The sequence below is a fragment of the Hevea brasiliensis genome, chromosome 16, assembly GCF_030052815.1.
Source record: "Hevea brasiliensis isolate MT/VB/25A 57/8 chromosome 16, ASM3005281v1, whole genome shotgun sequence".
Classification (NCBI taxonomy): domain Eukaryota; kingdom Viridiplantae; phylum Streptophyta; class Magnoliopsida; order Malpighiales; family Euphorbiaceae; genus Hevea; species Hevea brasiliensis.
This window is the reverse complement of record NC_079508.1, coordinates 70,868,212-70,883,336: the sequence shown is the minus strand read 5'-3', so window position 1 is coordinate 70,883,336 and position 15,125 is coordinate 70,868,212. Positions and strand designations below refer to the sequence as shown.

General features: G+C 37.3%; 1 protein-coding gene across 2 annotated transcripts; it reads right to left on the bottom strand.

Moving 5' to 3' along the window:
• Positions 1–9,796: 9,796 nt before the first annotated feature.
• On the bottom strand, positions 9,797–14,496 carry LOC110637062 (auxin response factor 9). 2 transcript variants are annotated; one of them, XM_021786993.2, is made up of 14 exons: positions 13,871–14,485; positions 13,636–13,754; positions 13,383–13,478; positions 13,044–13,100; positions 12,769–12,924; positions 12,594–12,678; positions 12,398–12,488; positions 12,142–12,306; positions 11,852–11,965; positions 11,660–11,732; positions 11,397–11,550; positions 10,674–11,290; positions 10,396–10,580; positions 9,797–10,304 (listed from the first exon to the last, which is right to left on the bottom strand). In XM_021786993.2, exons 1-14 carry the CDS (start codon positions 13,914–13,916, stop codon positions 10,166–10,168), a joined length of 2,097 nt encoding a protein of 698 aa, XP_021642685.2. In that variant the 5' UTR covers positions 13,917–14,485; the 3' UTR covers positions 9,797–10,165. The 2 variants fall into 2 exon arrangements, with proteins under 2 accessions (XP_021642685.2, XP_021642686.2); XM_021786994.2 differs by lacking the exon at positions 9,797–10,304 and having other exon boundaries at positions 10,440–10,580; positions 10,660–11,290; positions 13,871–14,496.
• Between the last annotated feature and the right edge of the window lie 629 nt (positions 14,497–15,125).

Sequence of the window (15,125 nt, the reverse complement as noted above, 5' to 3'; positions counted from 1 at the left end):
AATCTCAATTATAGGGATTAAAACGTAATTTTTAAGATTTTGAGTATTGCTTTGTTTGGAGGGCCCAGGAGGGGTCTGTCACGACCCAACCTATGGGCCGAATCGGCACTAGGACCTGGGCCAGCTTAAAGCCCCCGAGGCCCGTAGTAAGCCTAACTATTCCTCAAATCCATAACCAGGCCCACAATTTAGACCCAATATGCATATAAGATAATTTAAATTAAACTGTTATAATTTCATTTTGGGCCAACTTAGCCCAGAACTTTTCAGAAAACTAAAATCAGGGGAGCCCAGCTCAACCCTATTACCTCATTTATAACCATTTAAAACTCATAAAAATTTTTTCTTTTCATTTATTAATATGAAAACTTGAATTCATCTGATCTCGATAGGCTTAATGCTACTACTAGCACATGCGGAGTCCTAAATTATAAATTTAGAGAATAATAATACAATTAAGTAATCTTTTCATAACCTGAAAGGAAAGGGACAGGTTATTCTGAAAAATGTCTCCTCAGAGCTTTGGAAAAATATGGTGAACAGGAGTGAGCGTTCGACTCAGAGAGTAAAATATCAATTTTAACCGTAATCTCTATAACTATCTAAAACTAATGCACCCTGTAGAGTGAAATGCAACATCAGCAATAAATTCACATTATAGCATCAAAAAGGTAATTTGGAGCACTCACACACCCTGTAACATCATTCATAATATATGGGAGCTGATCCCCTATACAGCTCTCTTAATTCCAACCTGGTGCCAGCGAAGAACTCAGCTCGGACTTCCACTTAATAACCAAATCGAGGGTCCAATGAAGAACTCAAGCCGTGACTACCCCTCGAAGGATCGGATCCCAGCGAAGAACTCAAGCCGTGACTACCCGTCCTATCCATAGTCCACACCACATCACACGCACGCCAACGCATGCACACTGCTCCAAATTACCACAACAACATCCATGGCACCTCAACAGTTATGAATGCAACATAAATCGTGCCTAGAGTTTAACTACATAAATATATGCATATAAGTGATGCATGGGCATGCTGAACATATAATAATATCGAAATTACAATTAAAATTAATATTTTACTCACAGTACACCGTCGACTATTGTGACTGCTGGATGCAGGAAAATAGTTGATCTCGATCACCTAATAATTAAATTATAAATTTATTAGTACTAACTCAAAATAAAACTCTAAAGAGGCAATAGATGACCTAATTCATGCTGAAATCAGTGAGTTTCCCCTATACCTGGGACCTACCAACCTGCAAAGAGGCTCAAATAACACTTCTAAATTCTCAATTTCCACAATCACATCTCATTAATATCACATGGCCCCTCCTGGGCCCTCCAAATCAGACTATACTCAAAATTTTAAAAATTACGTTTTAGTCCATATAATTGACATTTTTCAAAAATCCACTCAAACAAGCTCTAAAAATTCTAAAATTTTGCCCCGCGGTCCTTAATAATATTATAAGGCTATTGCAAAATGAATTGTAATTTTCTAATCACCCATGAATATTTTATTCAAGAATTTTACTCGATTCCATAAGTTTCCAACAGCCAACATATTCCTAATTCAACCCAATTAAATATTCACATATTTAAACCTCCATCCTCAAGCTTCAACCAATTATATAAAATTTAATTATCTTAATTTCAATTAATCTTATATGCCCACATGCTAAAAATATAACTAAAATCCATCCATATTTCTCAAAAATATTCTACGATCACCCAAAAATTCAACTAACACCATAGAATATCTCCAAATAATTTTACTTTCATCATATATTTTTCTTAGAATTTTTCTCTAATTTTTCCTGTTTAAGAAACACTGTATTTATGCTCCACAGACAGAGAAATAATAAAAATTGTCTTACAGAAGTTTATCTGTCTCAAAAATTCCAAAAATTTATGAGGAAGCCTCTGGAAGTTGAACCATCTCCATAGCTCACGGGCCATCACGCTGCCACCGCAAGACGGTGGCGGCCGATCGCCGGCGACATTTACCGAATCTGATCAGCCCCCCATGGTCCTCTCCTCTTCCTCAGTCCATATGTGGTCTCGGATCGTTGATCCAACGGTCGAATCGTCGTAGATCTGACGAAAAAGCTTGAAAAACCCGAAACTTCTCTCCTCCATATCTCACTCATCCGACCTCCATTTGCTTCAAAATTGGTATCAAAAGAAAGCTCTCGGAACAAGCTTTCCAACGCCACCGGAATCGCCTCGATCGGACGTCGGACGGCCGAATCGAGCCGAAAGCCGCTGCCATTGCGCGCGTTTTCTCTCTCCTCTTCCTCTCTTGCCGCCGTTTCTGGTGGTCCTGGACGTCGCCGGAGGGTCGCCGGCCGGTGGGGAGCTGCTTGGGACGTCGCCAGCCGGTCACCGGAGAAAGGAAGAAGAAAGGGAAGGAGAGGGAAAGAAGAGAAATGGGGGGGGGGGGTTTTCCTCCTCCCGTTTTTGAAAATTTTTTTTTTTTTTTTTTTCTATATAAAAGGCTGCTGTGACAGTGGGAAACCCACTGTCACACGCCAATCCCATTTTTCAATTTTTTTTTTTTTATTTTTTTTTTAAGGGTTGTTACATTCTTCCCCCCTTAAGAAAAATTCGTTCTCGAATTTTCGAATAAACCAGAGATATGGAAAAGAAGATTATCAGAACAAGTGCAATCATTACTCCTCCAGCTATGCAGAGATTGGTAAAACATTTATTCTTCAAACTCTTTGTACATTATATATGACATTCTATTATTCTCTTATTCTACTATGGTGTCCTATTTGTCTTCATCTCTATCTAGAGATGCTCTTATCTCTTGGCTATTCATTGACCATTCTTCTGACATTTCAAGTATTCGCTATATCTCACTGTTCTTGACTTGATGTCTCATAACTTCAATCAACTTTAGTGCTTACCTCACTTTTATTACGCCCCAACATGTCTCTTGGTGACTTCAGTCATCATTCCTTTGTTTTAATAATTTCTGTTTTCCCCAATGACATAACTTATGTTCCTTATTCCATGATATCCTATGAGTAGCTTTCCTGTAGCACCTAATCTAGGCATCTTGTTCGAGATCTTCACTCTTCTTATGACTTCAGTGGTTAATACCTATAAATCTTCTCACTCCCATTATACTTTAAATTTTTAATCTCTCTTGTGTCATTACTAAGGTACTTAGACCAACCTCTATCGATCTTATGTAACTAGTCAGGTAGAGTCTCCTCCAAGGGCCAAGTGTATCATTTATCAATATTGGAAAGTAAACTGGGTCTCTCCTTCTAGGTAACAAAAGTGTTTATATTCTCTGACAACTCAACCCATGCGACTTATCAATTCTCACTCCTTCTCTGGAATATAAATATCTAGACTTCTTCCTATAGCTTCTTAGTATGTGGCCTACTTCTGACACATTAGCACTCAGATCGAGGCTCTACTACTCCTTTAATCTATCATCTCATAATAACTTGTTTTAAACGTCTCTTAGTGTGTTCCTAGCATACCTATTCCTCCTTATCCTCATCATTATAACTGGCTCTATCGAGCTCTTTTTCTGTCCTTTGCATCTTATCCACTTTCCTTTTCCTATTTTTTGGTATTGTTGATATCTTTTCAACCTGCTGTACTTATTCCTTAATTTTAGTCCTATTTCACCCTTACACCTTTTTCCTTCAAGGATGTCCATCCCATCATCAACTTTAACTTTCATTTTATTTCTTAGTTACTAGTTCTATTACTTCGGGAATTCTAACCTTACGATTTTCTCTTACCAGCACATTCTTCACCTTTTGTAACACTTATAATTAACCATAGAAAATTCTTTTTGCATCCCCTTTTACCAACTTAACTATCAGAACATTATCATTCCCTACCTCTCTTAGTAGGAAATTACACATCCTAGATGGATATGAGCCCTTGAAACTATAAGTTCCATATGAACTAACACGGCTGTGAGAAATGTGTGCCATGCCTTAATCCTAAACAAAATACTTCACATGTTCATTCTCCTTAATAAAATCACATATACTGCCCATAGCTTTCCAAACTTCAGCTTCATCTTTTCCTATTAGCAACAATCTCATTCGCTGTAACTCATTCACAATTAGTATTCTCTCCAGCTCATAATTTAAAATAGTCATAAGCCTTAGTAGCTAACTCAATTTGACTCCTGTTATTACTCTGATCGTCCTTTCATACTTAACACTAGGTATGCACTTACAGTCATTCTCATATCACGAAATTGTATATGAATTGGTGCCTACCAAACTCTCAAATAACTAGGTCTCCTTGACTCTGTTTCTGTTCCTTATATAACCTTCTAGAACCAAAAGCACAAGCTAAACTTGAAAAGAAAGAAAATATCCTATTATATTCAACTACACCCGATTGTCATATTATAACGTTTCACCTAAGTTTCTTGGTCTTTCTCTCCAAATTTCATCATCTCCTAGCACAATTATGAAGCGTGGTGGGCCCATAACCCACAGGTCCCTGGATCGAAACCAGGCTCTGATACCAACTTTGTCACGACCCAACCTATGGGCCGAACCGGCACTAGGACCTGGGCCAGCTTAAAGCCCCCGAGGCCCGTAGTAAGCCTAACTATTCCTCAAATCCATAACCTGGCCCACAATTTAGACCCAATATGCATATAAGATAATTTAAATTAAACTGTTATAATTTCATTTTGGGCCAACTTAGCCTAGAACTTTTCAGAAAACTAAAATCAGGGGAGCCCAGCTCAACCCTATTACCTCATTTATAACCATTTAAAACTCATAAAAATTTTTTCTTTTCATTTATTAATATGAAAACTTGAATTCATACAGTCTCTGATAGGCTTAATGCTACTACTAGCACATGCGGAGTCCTAAATTACAAATTTAGAGAATAATAATACAATTAAGTAATCTTTTCATAACCTGAGAGGAAAGGGACAGGTTATTCTGAAAAATGTCTCCTCCTGTAGCCTGGAAAAATATGGTGAACAGGAGTGAGCATTCGACTCAGAGAGTAAAATATCAATTTTAACCATAATCTCTATAACTATCTAAAACTAATGCACCCTGTAGAGTGAAATGCAACATCAGCAATAAATTCACATTATAGCATCAAAAAGGTAATTTGGAGCACTCACACACCCTGTAACATCATTCATAATATATGGAGCCGATCCCTATCTGACTCTCTTAATTCCAACCTGGTGCCAGCGAAGAACTCAGTTCGGACTTCCACTTAATAACCAAATCGAGGGTCCCAGCGAAGAACTCAAGCCGTGACTACCCCTCGAAGGATCGGGTCCCATGAAGAACTCAAGCGTGACTACCCGTCCTATCCATAGTCCACACCACATCACACGCACGCCAACGCACGCACCGCTCCAAATTACCACAACAACATCCATGGCACCTCAACAGTTATGAATGCAACATAAATCGTGCCTAGAGTTTAACTACATAAATATATGCATATAAGTGATGCATGGGCATGCTGAACATATAATAATATCGAAATTACAATTAAAATTAATATTTTACTCACAGTACACCGTCGACTATTGTGGCTGCTGGATGCAGGAAAATAGTTGATCTCGATCACCTAATAATTAAATTATAAATTTATTAGTACTAACTCAAAATAAAACTCTAAAGAGGCAATAGACGGCTAATTCATGCTGAAATCGTGAGTTTCCCTATACCAGGACCTACCAACCTGCAAAGAGGCTCAAATAACACTTCTAAATTCTCAATTTCCACAATCACATCTCATTAATATCACATGGCCCCTCCTGGGCCCTCCAAATCAGACTATACTCAAAATTTTAAAAATTACGTTTTAGTCCATATAATTGACATTTTTCAAAAATCCACTCAAACAAGCTCTAAAAATTCTAAAATTTTGCCCCGCGGTCCTTAATAATATTATAAGGCTATTGCAAAATGAATTGTAATTTTCTAATCACCCATGAATATTTTATTCAAGAATTTTACTCGATTCCATAAGTTTCCAACAGCTAACATATTCCTAATTCAACCCAATTAAATATTCACATATTTAAACCTCCATCCTCAAGCTTCAACCAATTATATAAAATTTAATTATCTTAATTTCAATTAATCTTATATGCCCACATGCTAAAAATATAACTAAAATCCATCCATATTTCTCAAAAATATTCTACGATCACCCAAAAATTCAACTAACACCATAGAATATCTCCAAATAATTTTACTTTCATCATATATTTTTCTTAGAATTTTTCTCCAATTTTTCCTGTTTAAGAAACACTGTATTTATGCTCCACAGACAGAGAAATAATAAAAATTGTCTTACCCGAAGTTTATCTGTCTCAAAAATTCCAAAAATTTATGAGGAAGCCTCTGGAAGTTGAACCATCTCCATAGCTCACCGGGCCACCGCCGGCACCACCGCGCACGGTGGCCGGCCGCCGGTCGCCGGCGACATTTGCCGAATCTGATCATACCACCATGTTCCTCTCCTCTTCCTCAGTCCATATGTGGTCTCGGATCGTCGATCCAACGGTCGGATCGTCGTAGATCTGACGAAAAAGCTTGAAAAACCCGAAACTTCTCTCCTCCATATCTCACTCATCCGACCTCCATTTGCTTCAAAATTGGTATCAAAAGAAAGCTCTCGGAACAAGCTTTCCAACGCCACCGGAATCGCCTCGATCGGACGTCGGACGAAGCCGGAATCGCGCCGGAAAGCCGCTGCCCACTGTGCGCGCGTTTTCTCTCTCCTCTTCCTCTCTTGCCGCCGTTTCTGGTGGTCCTGGACGTCGCCGGAGGGTCGCCGGCCGGTGGGGAGCTACTTGGGACATCGCCAGCCGGTCACCGGAGAAAGAAAGAAGAAGAAGAAGAAAGGGAAGGAGAGGGAAAGAAGAGAAATGGGGGGGGGGGGTTTCCTCCTCCCGTTTTTGAAAATATATATTTTTTTTTTTTATATATAAAAGGCTGCTGTGACAGTGGGAAACCCACTGTCACACGCCAATCCCATTTTTCAAATTTTTTTTTTTTTTTTAAGGGTTGTTACAGGGCCATATAATGATGATGAGATATGGGTTAAGTTTAGAAGTGCTATTTGTACCATTTTTAGTAGATTGGGTAGGTCCCTGGTATAGGGGAAACTCTGTCGGATTTCCGGCATGAATTAGGTTGTCTGTTATATCTTTAGAGTTTTATTTTGACTCGGTACTAATAAATTTAGAATATAATTATTTAGATGATCGATGTTAGCTATTTCCTCCATCCAGTAGCCACAATAGTTCTCGGTGTACTGTGAGTAAAATATTAATTTTAATTATAATTTTGATATTGTTATATGTTCAAGCATGCCCATGCATCACTTATAAATATGTATATATGTAGTTAAATACTAGGCACGTTTTATATTACATTCATAATTGATGAAGTGCCATATTATTTGTGGTAATTTGGAGTAGTGTGCATGCGTTGGTGTGCGTATGGTATGGTATTGGATATGGACAGGACCAGTAGACACAGCTTAAGAGACACTCGCTGGGACCCGGTCCTTTATGGATAAGTCAGGGTAGACACGGCTTGAGAGACACTCGCTGGGACCCTGCATTTGGTTTATTAAGCGAAAGTCCGGCTTGAGAGACACTCGCTGGCAGAGGTTAGATTAAGAGGGCTACAGAGGGAATCAGCTCCCATATATGTACTGTCTGAACATTATTGGGTGTATGAGTGCTCCAAATTACCTTTTTGCTGTTATGATGTGAATTGCATAAAAATTATGATGATGTTGCATTTCATTTCACAGGGTGCATTAGTTTTAAATAGCTATAGAAATTATACTTAAAATTAATATTTTACTCTCTGAGTCAAACGCTCACTCCTGTTCATCTATTTTTCTAGGCTACAGGAGGAGTTCTTTTACTGAGCAACCTGCTTTCTTCCTTGCAGGTTTAACGTCAGTTATTTAATTATTTTTATTATTTTTTCTAAATTTGAAATCTAGAACTCCGCATGTGTTAGCAGTAGTATAGACTCTATTAGGAATTGTGTTAATTTAAATTCTTGAGGTTAATAAATAAAGATTTATATGATACTTAAACAATTTGTAAATGATGTAACCGGGTTGAACTGGGCTCCCCTAATTTGAGTTTCTGATAATTATTGGGTTAAGTTGGCCCGAAATAAAATTATAATGTTTTAATTTAAATTATTTTTATATGCATGTTGAGCCTAAATTATGGGTCTGGTTATGGATTTGAAAACAATAAGGCTTACTACGGGTCTCGGGAGCTTTATGCTGGCCCAGGTCCTAATGCCAATTCGGCGCATAGATTGGGTCGTTACAATATAGTAGAAATTTTTTTGTCTCAAAATTGAATGATTTATCTTTAATTGTATTAAAGACTCATAGATATCATCACCTCAATATCTAAGCTTAATTAAAAATACATTTCACAAGTTCACGAGATCAATAGTCAGCAGGATTAGAGGAATTCTACCTGTGGAGGCAGTTGAGCGTTTGAATTGCAATTGAAAAATAAATTAGAGCCATGAGCTTTCGAAATTATTTAATTGCAGTTGAATCTCAAGTTGGGTTTTTAGTGTTCCTGTAGTTCCCATAGAGTTGGGATGGGGGACTCAAAAGAGGAGAATTGGGATGGGTAGGGTTTCTTTTTTTTAATTATTTTCTTTTTTATTTTTTTAATTATTCATTTTCAGATTAGGTGGCTAGTTAATTCCATAAGTAATTTTATCAAAATTAATTGAATTGTATAATTTTAGTGATTTTAAAAATTTTAAGATAAATTATTTTTAAAAAAAAACTCTAAAATTCAGCATTTTATTATATTTTTACCGAGTTAAGAAGGGCTAGCGGTGGCAGAAGAGAATATGCGAAGACTGGGATTGACCAAGTGGCCGAAAATCAGTAGCCATGCGTAGCCCAAGCGCATCAGAGGGCCCATAGCCCTAACACCAAAGGTTAATGTGCTGCTATATTTAGAAAATCCAACTTCAGGGTTCCCCTCAATCTACAGTCTTCTTTGGCCTTTGCTGGTGCAACAGGTCATGCTGTTCATCGAGGACTCCCCGCATATCAGGCAAACTCCTCCAAGGTGCTCAGTTGGTTGGCAGCAGATGCTGCAACCTTTGGTTCGTTAACTCATCTCTGAAAAATTCAGATATAAATCAATGAGCTTTAATGTAAATAGTATTAAAATCATTTATAGCACTATAAATGATCAGTTTGAGTTTCAATTAAAATCAAATCAATCAAAAATTAAAGTGCAAGGAATGTCCTGCATCTCAGTCCAAGTAACAAAATTTCAGACTGAAGTGAATCCCACAGGAATGTCTTTTCCCTCACAGCCAGACATTATTAGAGGAGCAGCCTCTGCCTTCCCATGTTACTGCTATGCTCCCGACACGTTGGTTTTTTTAAACTTGCAAATACTAAAAATCTCCAAAAAAAAAAAAAAAAAGGAATAATATATGAGAAATTACGTCTATGGACCCTGCAAGGGGCAGCAAATTCTTCACGAGTAACGGAATGAATGCGCCTGACCAAGTTGAACTCTCACCTTACAGCCATACATTCTTACCTCCTCGCAAAGCAATAGATCCCCACAGCTAAAATATGAAAAACAATAAAATAAAGATATTCAATGAGTGAAAGTCAGGAACATGTAATAATTTCAGTAGAGATGATGAAATGGGTCATGTTATCGTTAGCTTCCAACTCAAACAAGTTGGCATTACATTCATTATTATACTGTGTAGAGGCCATGGACAATGGAGCTGGCATGACATTTCTTGCATTAAAATTTTCACATACTATCCAACATTACATTAAATATTTACATACACAAATATATAGTCCAAAATACCAACTACCACCAAATAACAAAAAATGTACAGGCTTGCTCTAAATTCCCACCACTCCTTTGAACCCAGTCAATAATATCTTTCATAGTCTCCTTTCCTAGTTAGCTCTAAAAAACTGAGACTTGCCAATTAACCAGTGTTAATACTCTCCAACCGTTCTCCAACTACAAACCAAAGCCTACCATGCCAACAAACAAACAGCAACAGCAAGCAGAAAATTAAAAACAAAAGGCCAAAAATGAAACAGGCACAAAGGATTAGCCCCATGTCTCAGTTATCAGCTGAATCTGAGCTTATTACAGTCCCTTCACCTTCAATGGAAAACATAGGGAGTTTGCTTCCAGGAGTCATCTTCTTCAGATCTTGACTCGAGCATATAAAGATTCTTCTAACCATGTTACAGAATTCACTGGACCAAAGTACAAATAAATAATAAGCATCCCTGCAGTCTTGGCATGAGGTCCAATAATTTGTGGTAACCAATAGTATAGAATACTTACAGCCATGGATCATCACCAACAAGCATCATATCCCCTTCATCATCAGTGTAGACAATTTCCCACTTATGACAGTGAAGCTGTCCCTTAATGTCGAACATCTCCTCCAGCTCATCTAAGAGCTGATCATACCCTTTCATCATGGTCAAGTCTATGGCCCGACCGACAGCAACCCCCTGCATTTGAACCTGTTGACACCAAATGCACGAAATTTCAATTTCAGAAACCTGCTTAAAAGTGCATCAATTGTTTGACAAAAAATGATACCTTAGTTATGATACCTTGGTGCGACTTCTTGTGGAAGCAGAACAACTTTGCCTGCTCTGAACATCTTTTGGTGATACTTGTAATTGTTCTGGTTTCTTTTCTTTGGACACATCAGATTTTTTATCAGAATCAACTGCTGAGAGTGTACTCAGAACATGCCCCTCAGTGGGGCCAACAGATATGCTAACTAGTTGTGCAGGTGCCTTCTCAATCTCAACAGGAAGAGAGCTTGTAGAACGATTTATGAGCTCAATGCCAAATAATCGATAACTAGTAGCCGCCTCATATTTCCTCCCTTTCTCCACAGGGTCAAGGATCGAGTCATTCTTCAACTTTGCAGACTGAGGAGTTGAATAGCCTGAGATGACAGGGCAGTTGGAGACACTTTTACTATCCTCAGTTGCTTCCTGAAACAGATGCCGAGAAACATTCACATGAGGAGAAGATAACCAACCCCCCTCAGTTGGAGACCTTGAGATAGAGTTGGTATGGCTGTTAATACCGGTCTGCTTGTGATGCCACATGAAATGATTCTCATTTCTTTTGCCTTCAGCAGTACCATTCAATTGTGTTAAATAGTGGGACTGCGTCAATGGAGAATTCCATGGTTGTGATGCAGTTGAAGATAAATCTACAATATGAAAAGCAAGGGGAGAGGTGACTAGAATAAGTTAGAAATAACCAACTTAACTAATTTGTAAACAAAAAGTTAAAAGGAGAAAATAAGTCTGTCTTACCAAGGGTGGGAATTTCAATGGGCGGCCGGGGCCTTTTGTTTTTCACTGCTACTGGTTGAGCCATATTTGTTGGTGCTGAAGACACAAATGGTTCTATTTCCCATGGTGAAACCCTTTCAGGCCTTAGAATGGATGCAGGTTCATCCCATTGAACCTGGGAAAAAAGGAATATTATTAAGGTGAAACCATAAAATTTCAAATAAAGGGGATTGAAAAAGTGGGAAAAAAAAGAAAAAGAAGAACTCCATCCAAGACTATGTTACTTTCAATTGGCGCCATTTCGAATCAACCCAGTGAGGAGAAAAATCTTCAACTCCAACAATTGTACCAGAAAACCTGATCAATCAAAATTACCAGAATTACAAGCCCATTCACAATTTTTCTTTACCTGCTCAGCAAAAAGCATAAAAAAGAAAAAAAAAAAAAAAAAAAAAAAACAGATGGTATTTTTCCACCTTCTCTCAGGAGAATCCTCGCCTTCAAATCTCATCTTGAATCTCATGCCAACAGCAAACTTATTGTTAACAGCCTCTAGATATTTGTTCACGCTTATAATGAACTGGCTTGTCCTGATAAATTAAATGTAGAGTATCCAGTGCAGACAAACTAATCAAAACATGAAAGTTTGTACCCAAAAAATAAAATAAAATAAAAATAAAACATGAAAGATCCAAAACCAACCAACATGTTCCATAAAAAAATTTCAACCAAAGGCACTTTAAGTACTTCATTTAAAATAAGTTACCTTGGCTTGTAATAGACCACGAAAAGAGTTTGAGTGGCAACAGCATGAGATGCTGTTGCTAGCACTCCTAGGTGCATGCTTTGACTTGAAATCACAGATGATGGCATGCTGCTTTGTTGACAAGTAAGACGTCTCACCCCAACACGCAACTCTCCATTCTCCCCCCTAGATAGTTAATTCTTAAATTATTAATAGCTTCATCCCATGTACTACTGAAAATAAGATTGAAGAGGAGCAAAGAAACAAAATTAAACACCTGAGGAAAACAAATGAATCCCCAGCAACTAATCTCTTAGACGCAACAAATGTACTCCACCCTGTTGTAAGCAAGTGCCTCCGTGGTTGCCCTGTTTATTTGACACATATCAAAGATATATGAGCAATAACCAAGCAAGCCACAATAGCCCAAAGTCATAATATTGGAAAAAACAAAGGAAGAAACAGCCCCTTACCTCTGAAAATATGCTTAAACCGCCATTCATAACCATGAAGATCCTTGGCCACCAACTCTTGTGTTGGCGTTGGTTGGGTCATGTCCTGAAGAACATCCATATATGAAATCACTAAAATGAAAATACTGAGGTCAATAGGAGAAACCAGGAGAAGTAGAATAGAAACAAAAGTTACCAACTGCGGAAGGCATTCAGTAGCATGCTTTCGAAGAACAGAAAACCCCCCATGAGTGCTTGTATCAGAGACGGTTAACACCTTGCAGAAAGAGTGAACTGTTGGACATAGTGAAGACTCAGGTGGGCATGGATCAGGACATGTAGGCTCAGGTTGCTACAACATGGTTAACACAACTTTAAACCATTAAAAAAAGATGACACCACAACATTATCAAAATTTATGCAACCTGAACATTGCATATTAAGGATTGAAAAAACTAAATTGGCTCTTACATCGGGTTCTGGAAGCAAAGTAATTTGTGCATAAACTTCATCTGTCTCTTGCTCCGCCTACACAAACAGAACAACTAGATAAAAATACCACCTAAGTGAATCCTTTTGAGAATTAAGCTTAATAGTTCATTCAATTACTATGATTATGCATCAAAATCAGTAAGTGATCTCATATGGCCAAGAACCCAACTCAACCAAGCTGACACCTAAAGGAGTTTAGCACAATTAAGTTCAATAATCGCGTAAAAACGTAACAAAAGGGATCTAAAAATCTATTCTCAACATCCAATTAAAATACACACACACACACACACAAAATAAGATCAGAGAGTAAAATACCAGCAGTTGAACATTAATGACCCTACAGAGGATCTTGGACGGCAGATTGAACAAGGGAACACTCTGATTCAGCTCCTGATTTGTTGATGCCTCCAACTATATCATCTAAAAATAGCAACATTTTTTATTTCTCAACAAAAAAAGAACACACCCGCTAATAGAAACCAACCCCATATTCGTAAAACCAATTAAATCACAATCGCTCAGCACTTCCGTAAAAATCAAAACTTTTCTCCAGAAACAAATATCTTGCCTGTTCCATGTGACTCTGTGGAAAATAGTACACTCTCTCCCCATTTCGAGGAACATCCACAAGTGGTCCCGCACAAGCCTTCCACAGCTCAGTATACAGAACATCCCCGCCACCACAACCTGAAACCCAGAAATGAAACTTCTCAACATTCTCCCGGGGTAAAACAAACTTTCCCGAGAAACAAACAAAAAAGGGGAAAAAAATATTAAAATCAACCAGTCGCTTCACGCTTCACCTTCAGTATTAGCTTGGGAAAAAGACCTCCCCAAATTCGCCGCCATAATTTTTGAGCCAAAAACTCACAAGTCAACAACGAAACGATAGCCGCCAAAAGAATTCAAAGTCTACACGATAAAGCCTCCGTCTCCGTACCCTTAATTTACCTCGTTATATACACTTGAATCACCACAATAAAACTCAATAATCACAACAATTATTACTAACAATCCGTTAAATAACACTTTACAAAACAAAGGCTCAAGCTTTTCCCCCTCCTAAACCACCCGTTACTATGTGTGTGTGTAACGATCCCAAGATCTAAACCCGTAAAGCAAACAACTTTAATAGTTACAAAACCACTCTTCCAAGCTTGCAAAACCACTCCCCTTCCTTCTCTAAGCTTGGCTGCCCTCGCTCTCTCCCCCTCACTTTAAAGTATTTGCTTTTGATAAGAGAAGATGAAGAAAGAACAAGGACAAACCAATCACAGTTTATTTATGTGTGTGTTTGCCTGTCTCCGACTGTGAATAATTATGCTGCAAAGGGAGATTTCTCATACATAACTTGATCGGCCGACACTTGTCTTGTTGGTGATATTTGGCAATTATCAATAAATAATCTATATAGTGGGAGATGTTCCATAGCGATTCTTGCTTCCTCGACGAGTTTATGTAAAATTTTAATTAAATTATTTTTTTATAAATAATTTATTCCAATCCAATTCTTAAGAATCATGATTAAAGAAAGTTTTGAGATCGAGCTGGTTGTATGCATCAAATATGGTGATCCACTTCCACTCAACACAGTTGTGTCCAGAAGGGACATTTTAAATATTGCCCCAACCTATTAAATATTGTTTTGTACTGTTATTGCTCATCTCCCTTAATTTATAGTTTATGCCCCCGTGGAGGCCATTTTGGTTGGTGTTCCTTTGCTGCGCGGGGTGGCTTGCGAATTGAAGAGTAGGATACCGTAAAAATTATTTTATCTAATTTTATTAATATTTTTAAAATATAAATATATTTTTAATTTAATTAAAATTTATTTTTAACTACTCAAATTTATTATAAATTTAATTATTATTATTTAAAAAAATTAAATTTATTTAATTTTATATATTTTAATTAATAATTTATATAAAAAAATTATTTTGATTAATAATTTATATTTTAGAATTTAATAATTTTATAAAATATTTAAATTTCATTTTATATAAAATAAAATATATGAAAATTTGTAATTATATAAAAAATATAAATTTAATTAATAGA

What these genes read in the sequence shown, in the direction of transcription:
- LOC110637062 (XM_021786993.2), bottom strand. Translation starts at nt 13,916, where the DNA reads ATGGCGGCGAATTTGGGGAGGTCTTTTTCCCAAGCTAATACTGAAG. An exon ending in TTCCCAAGCTAATACTGAAG is followed by an intron (nt 13,755 to 13,870) that starts GTGAAGCGTGAA and finishes TCTGGGTTTCAG; the next exon opens with GTTGTGGTGGCGGGGATGTT. An exon ending in CTTTGCTTCCAGAACCCGAT is followed by an intron (nt 12,925 to 13,043) that starts GTAAGAGCCAAT and finishes ACCATGTTGTAG; the next exon opens with CAACCTGAGCCTACATGTCC.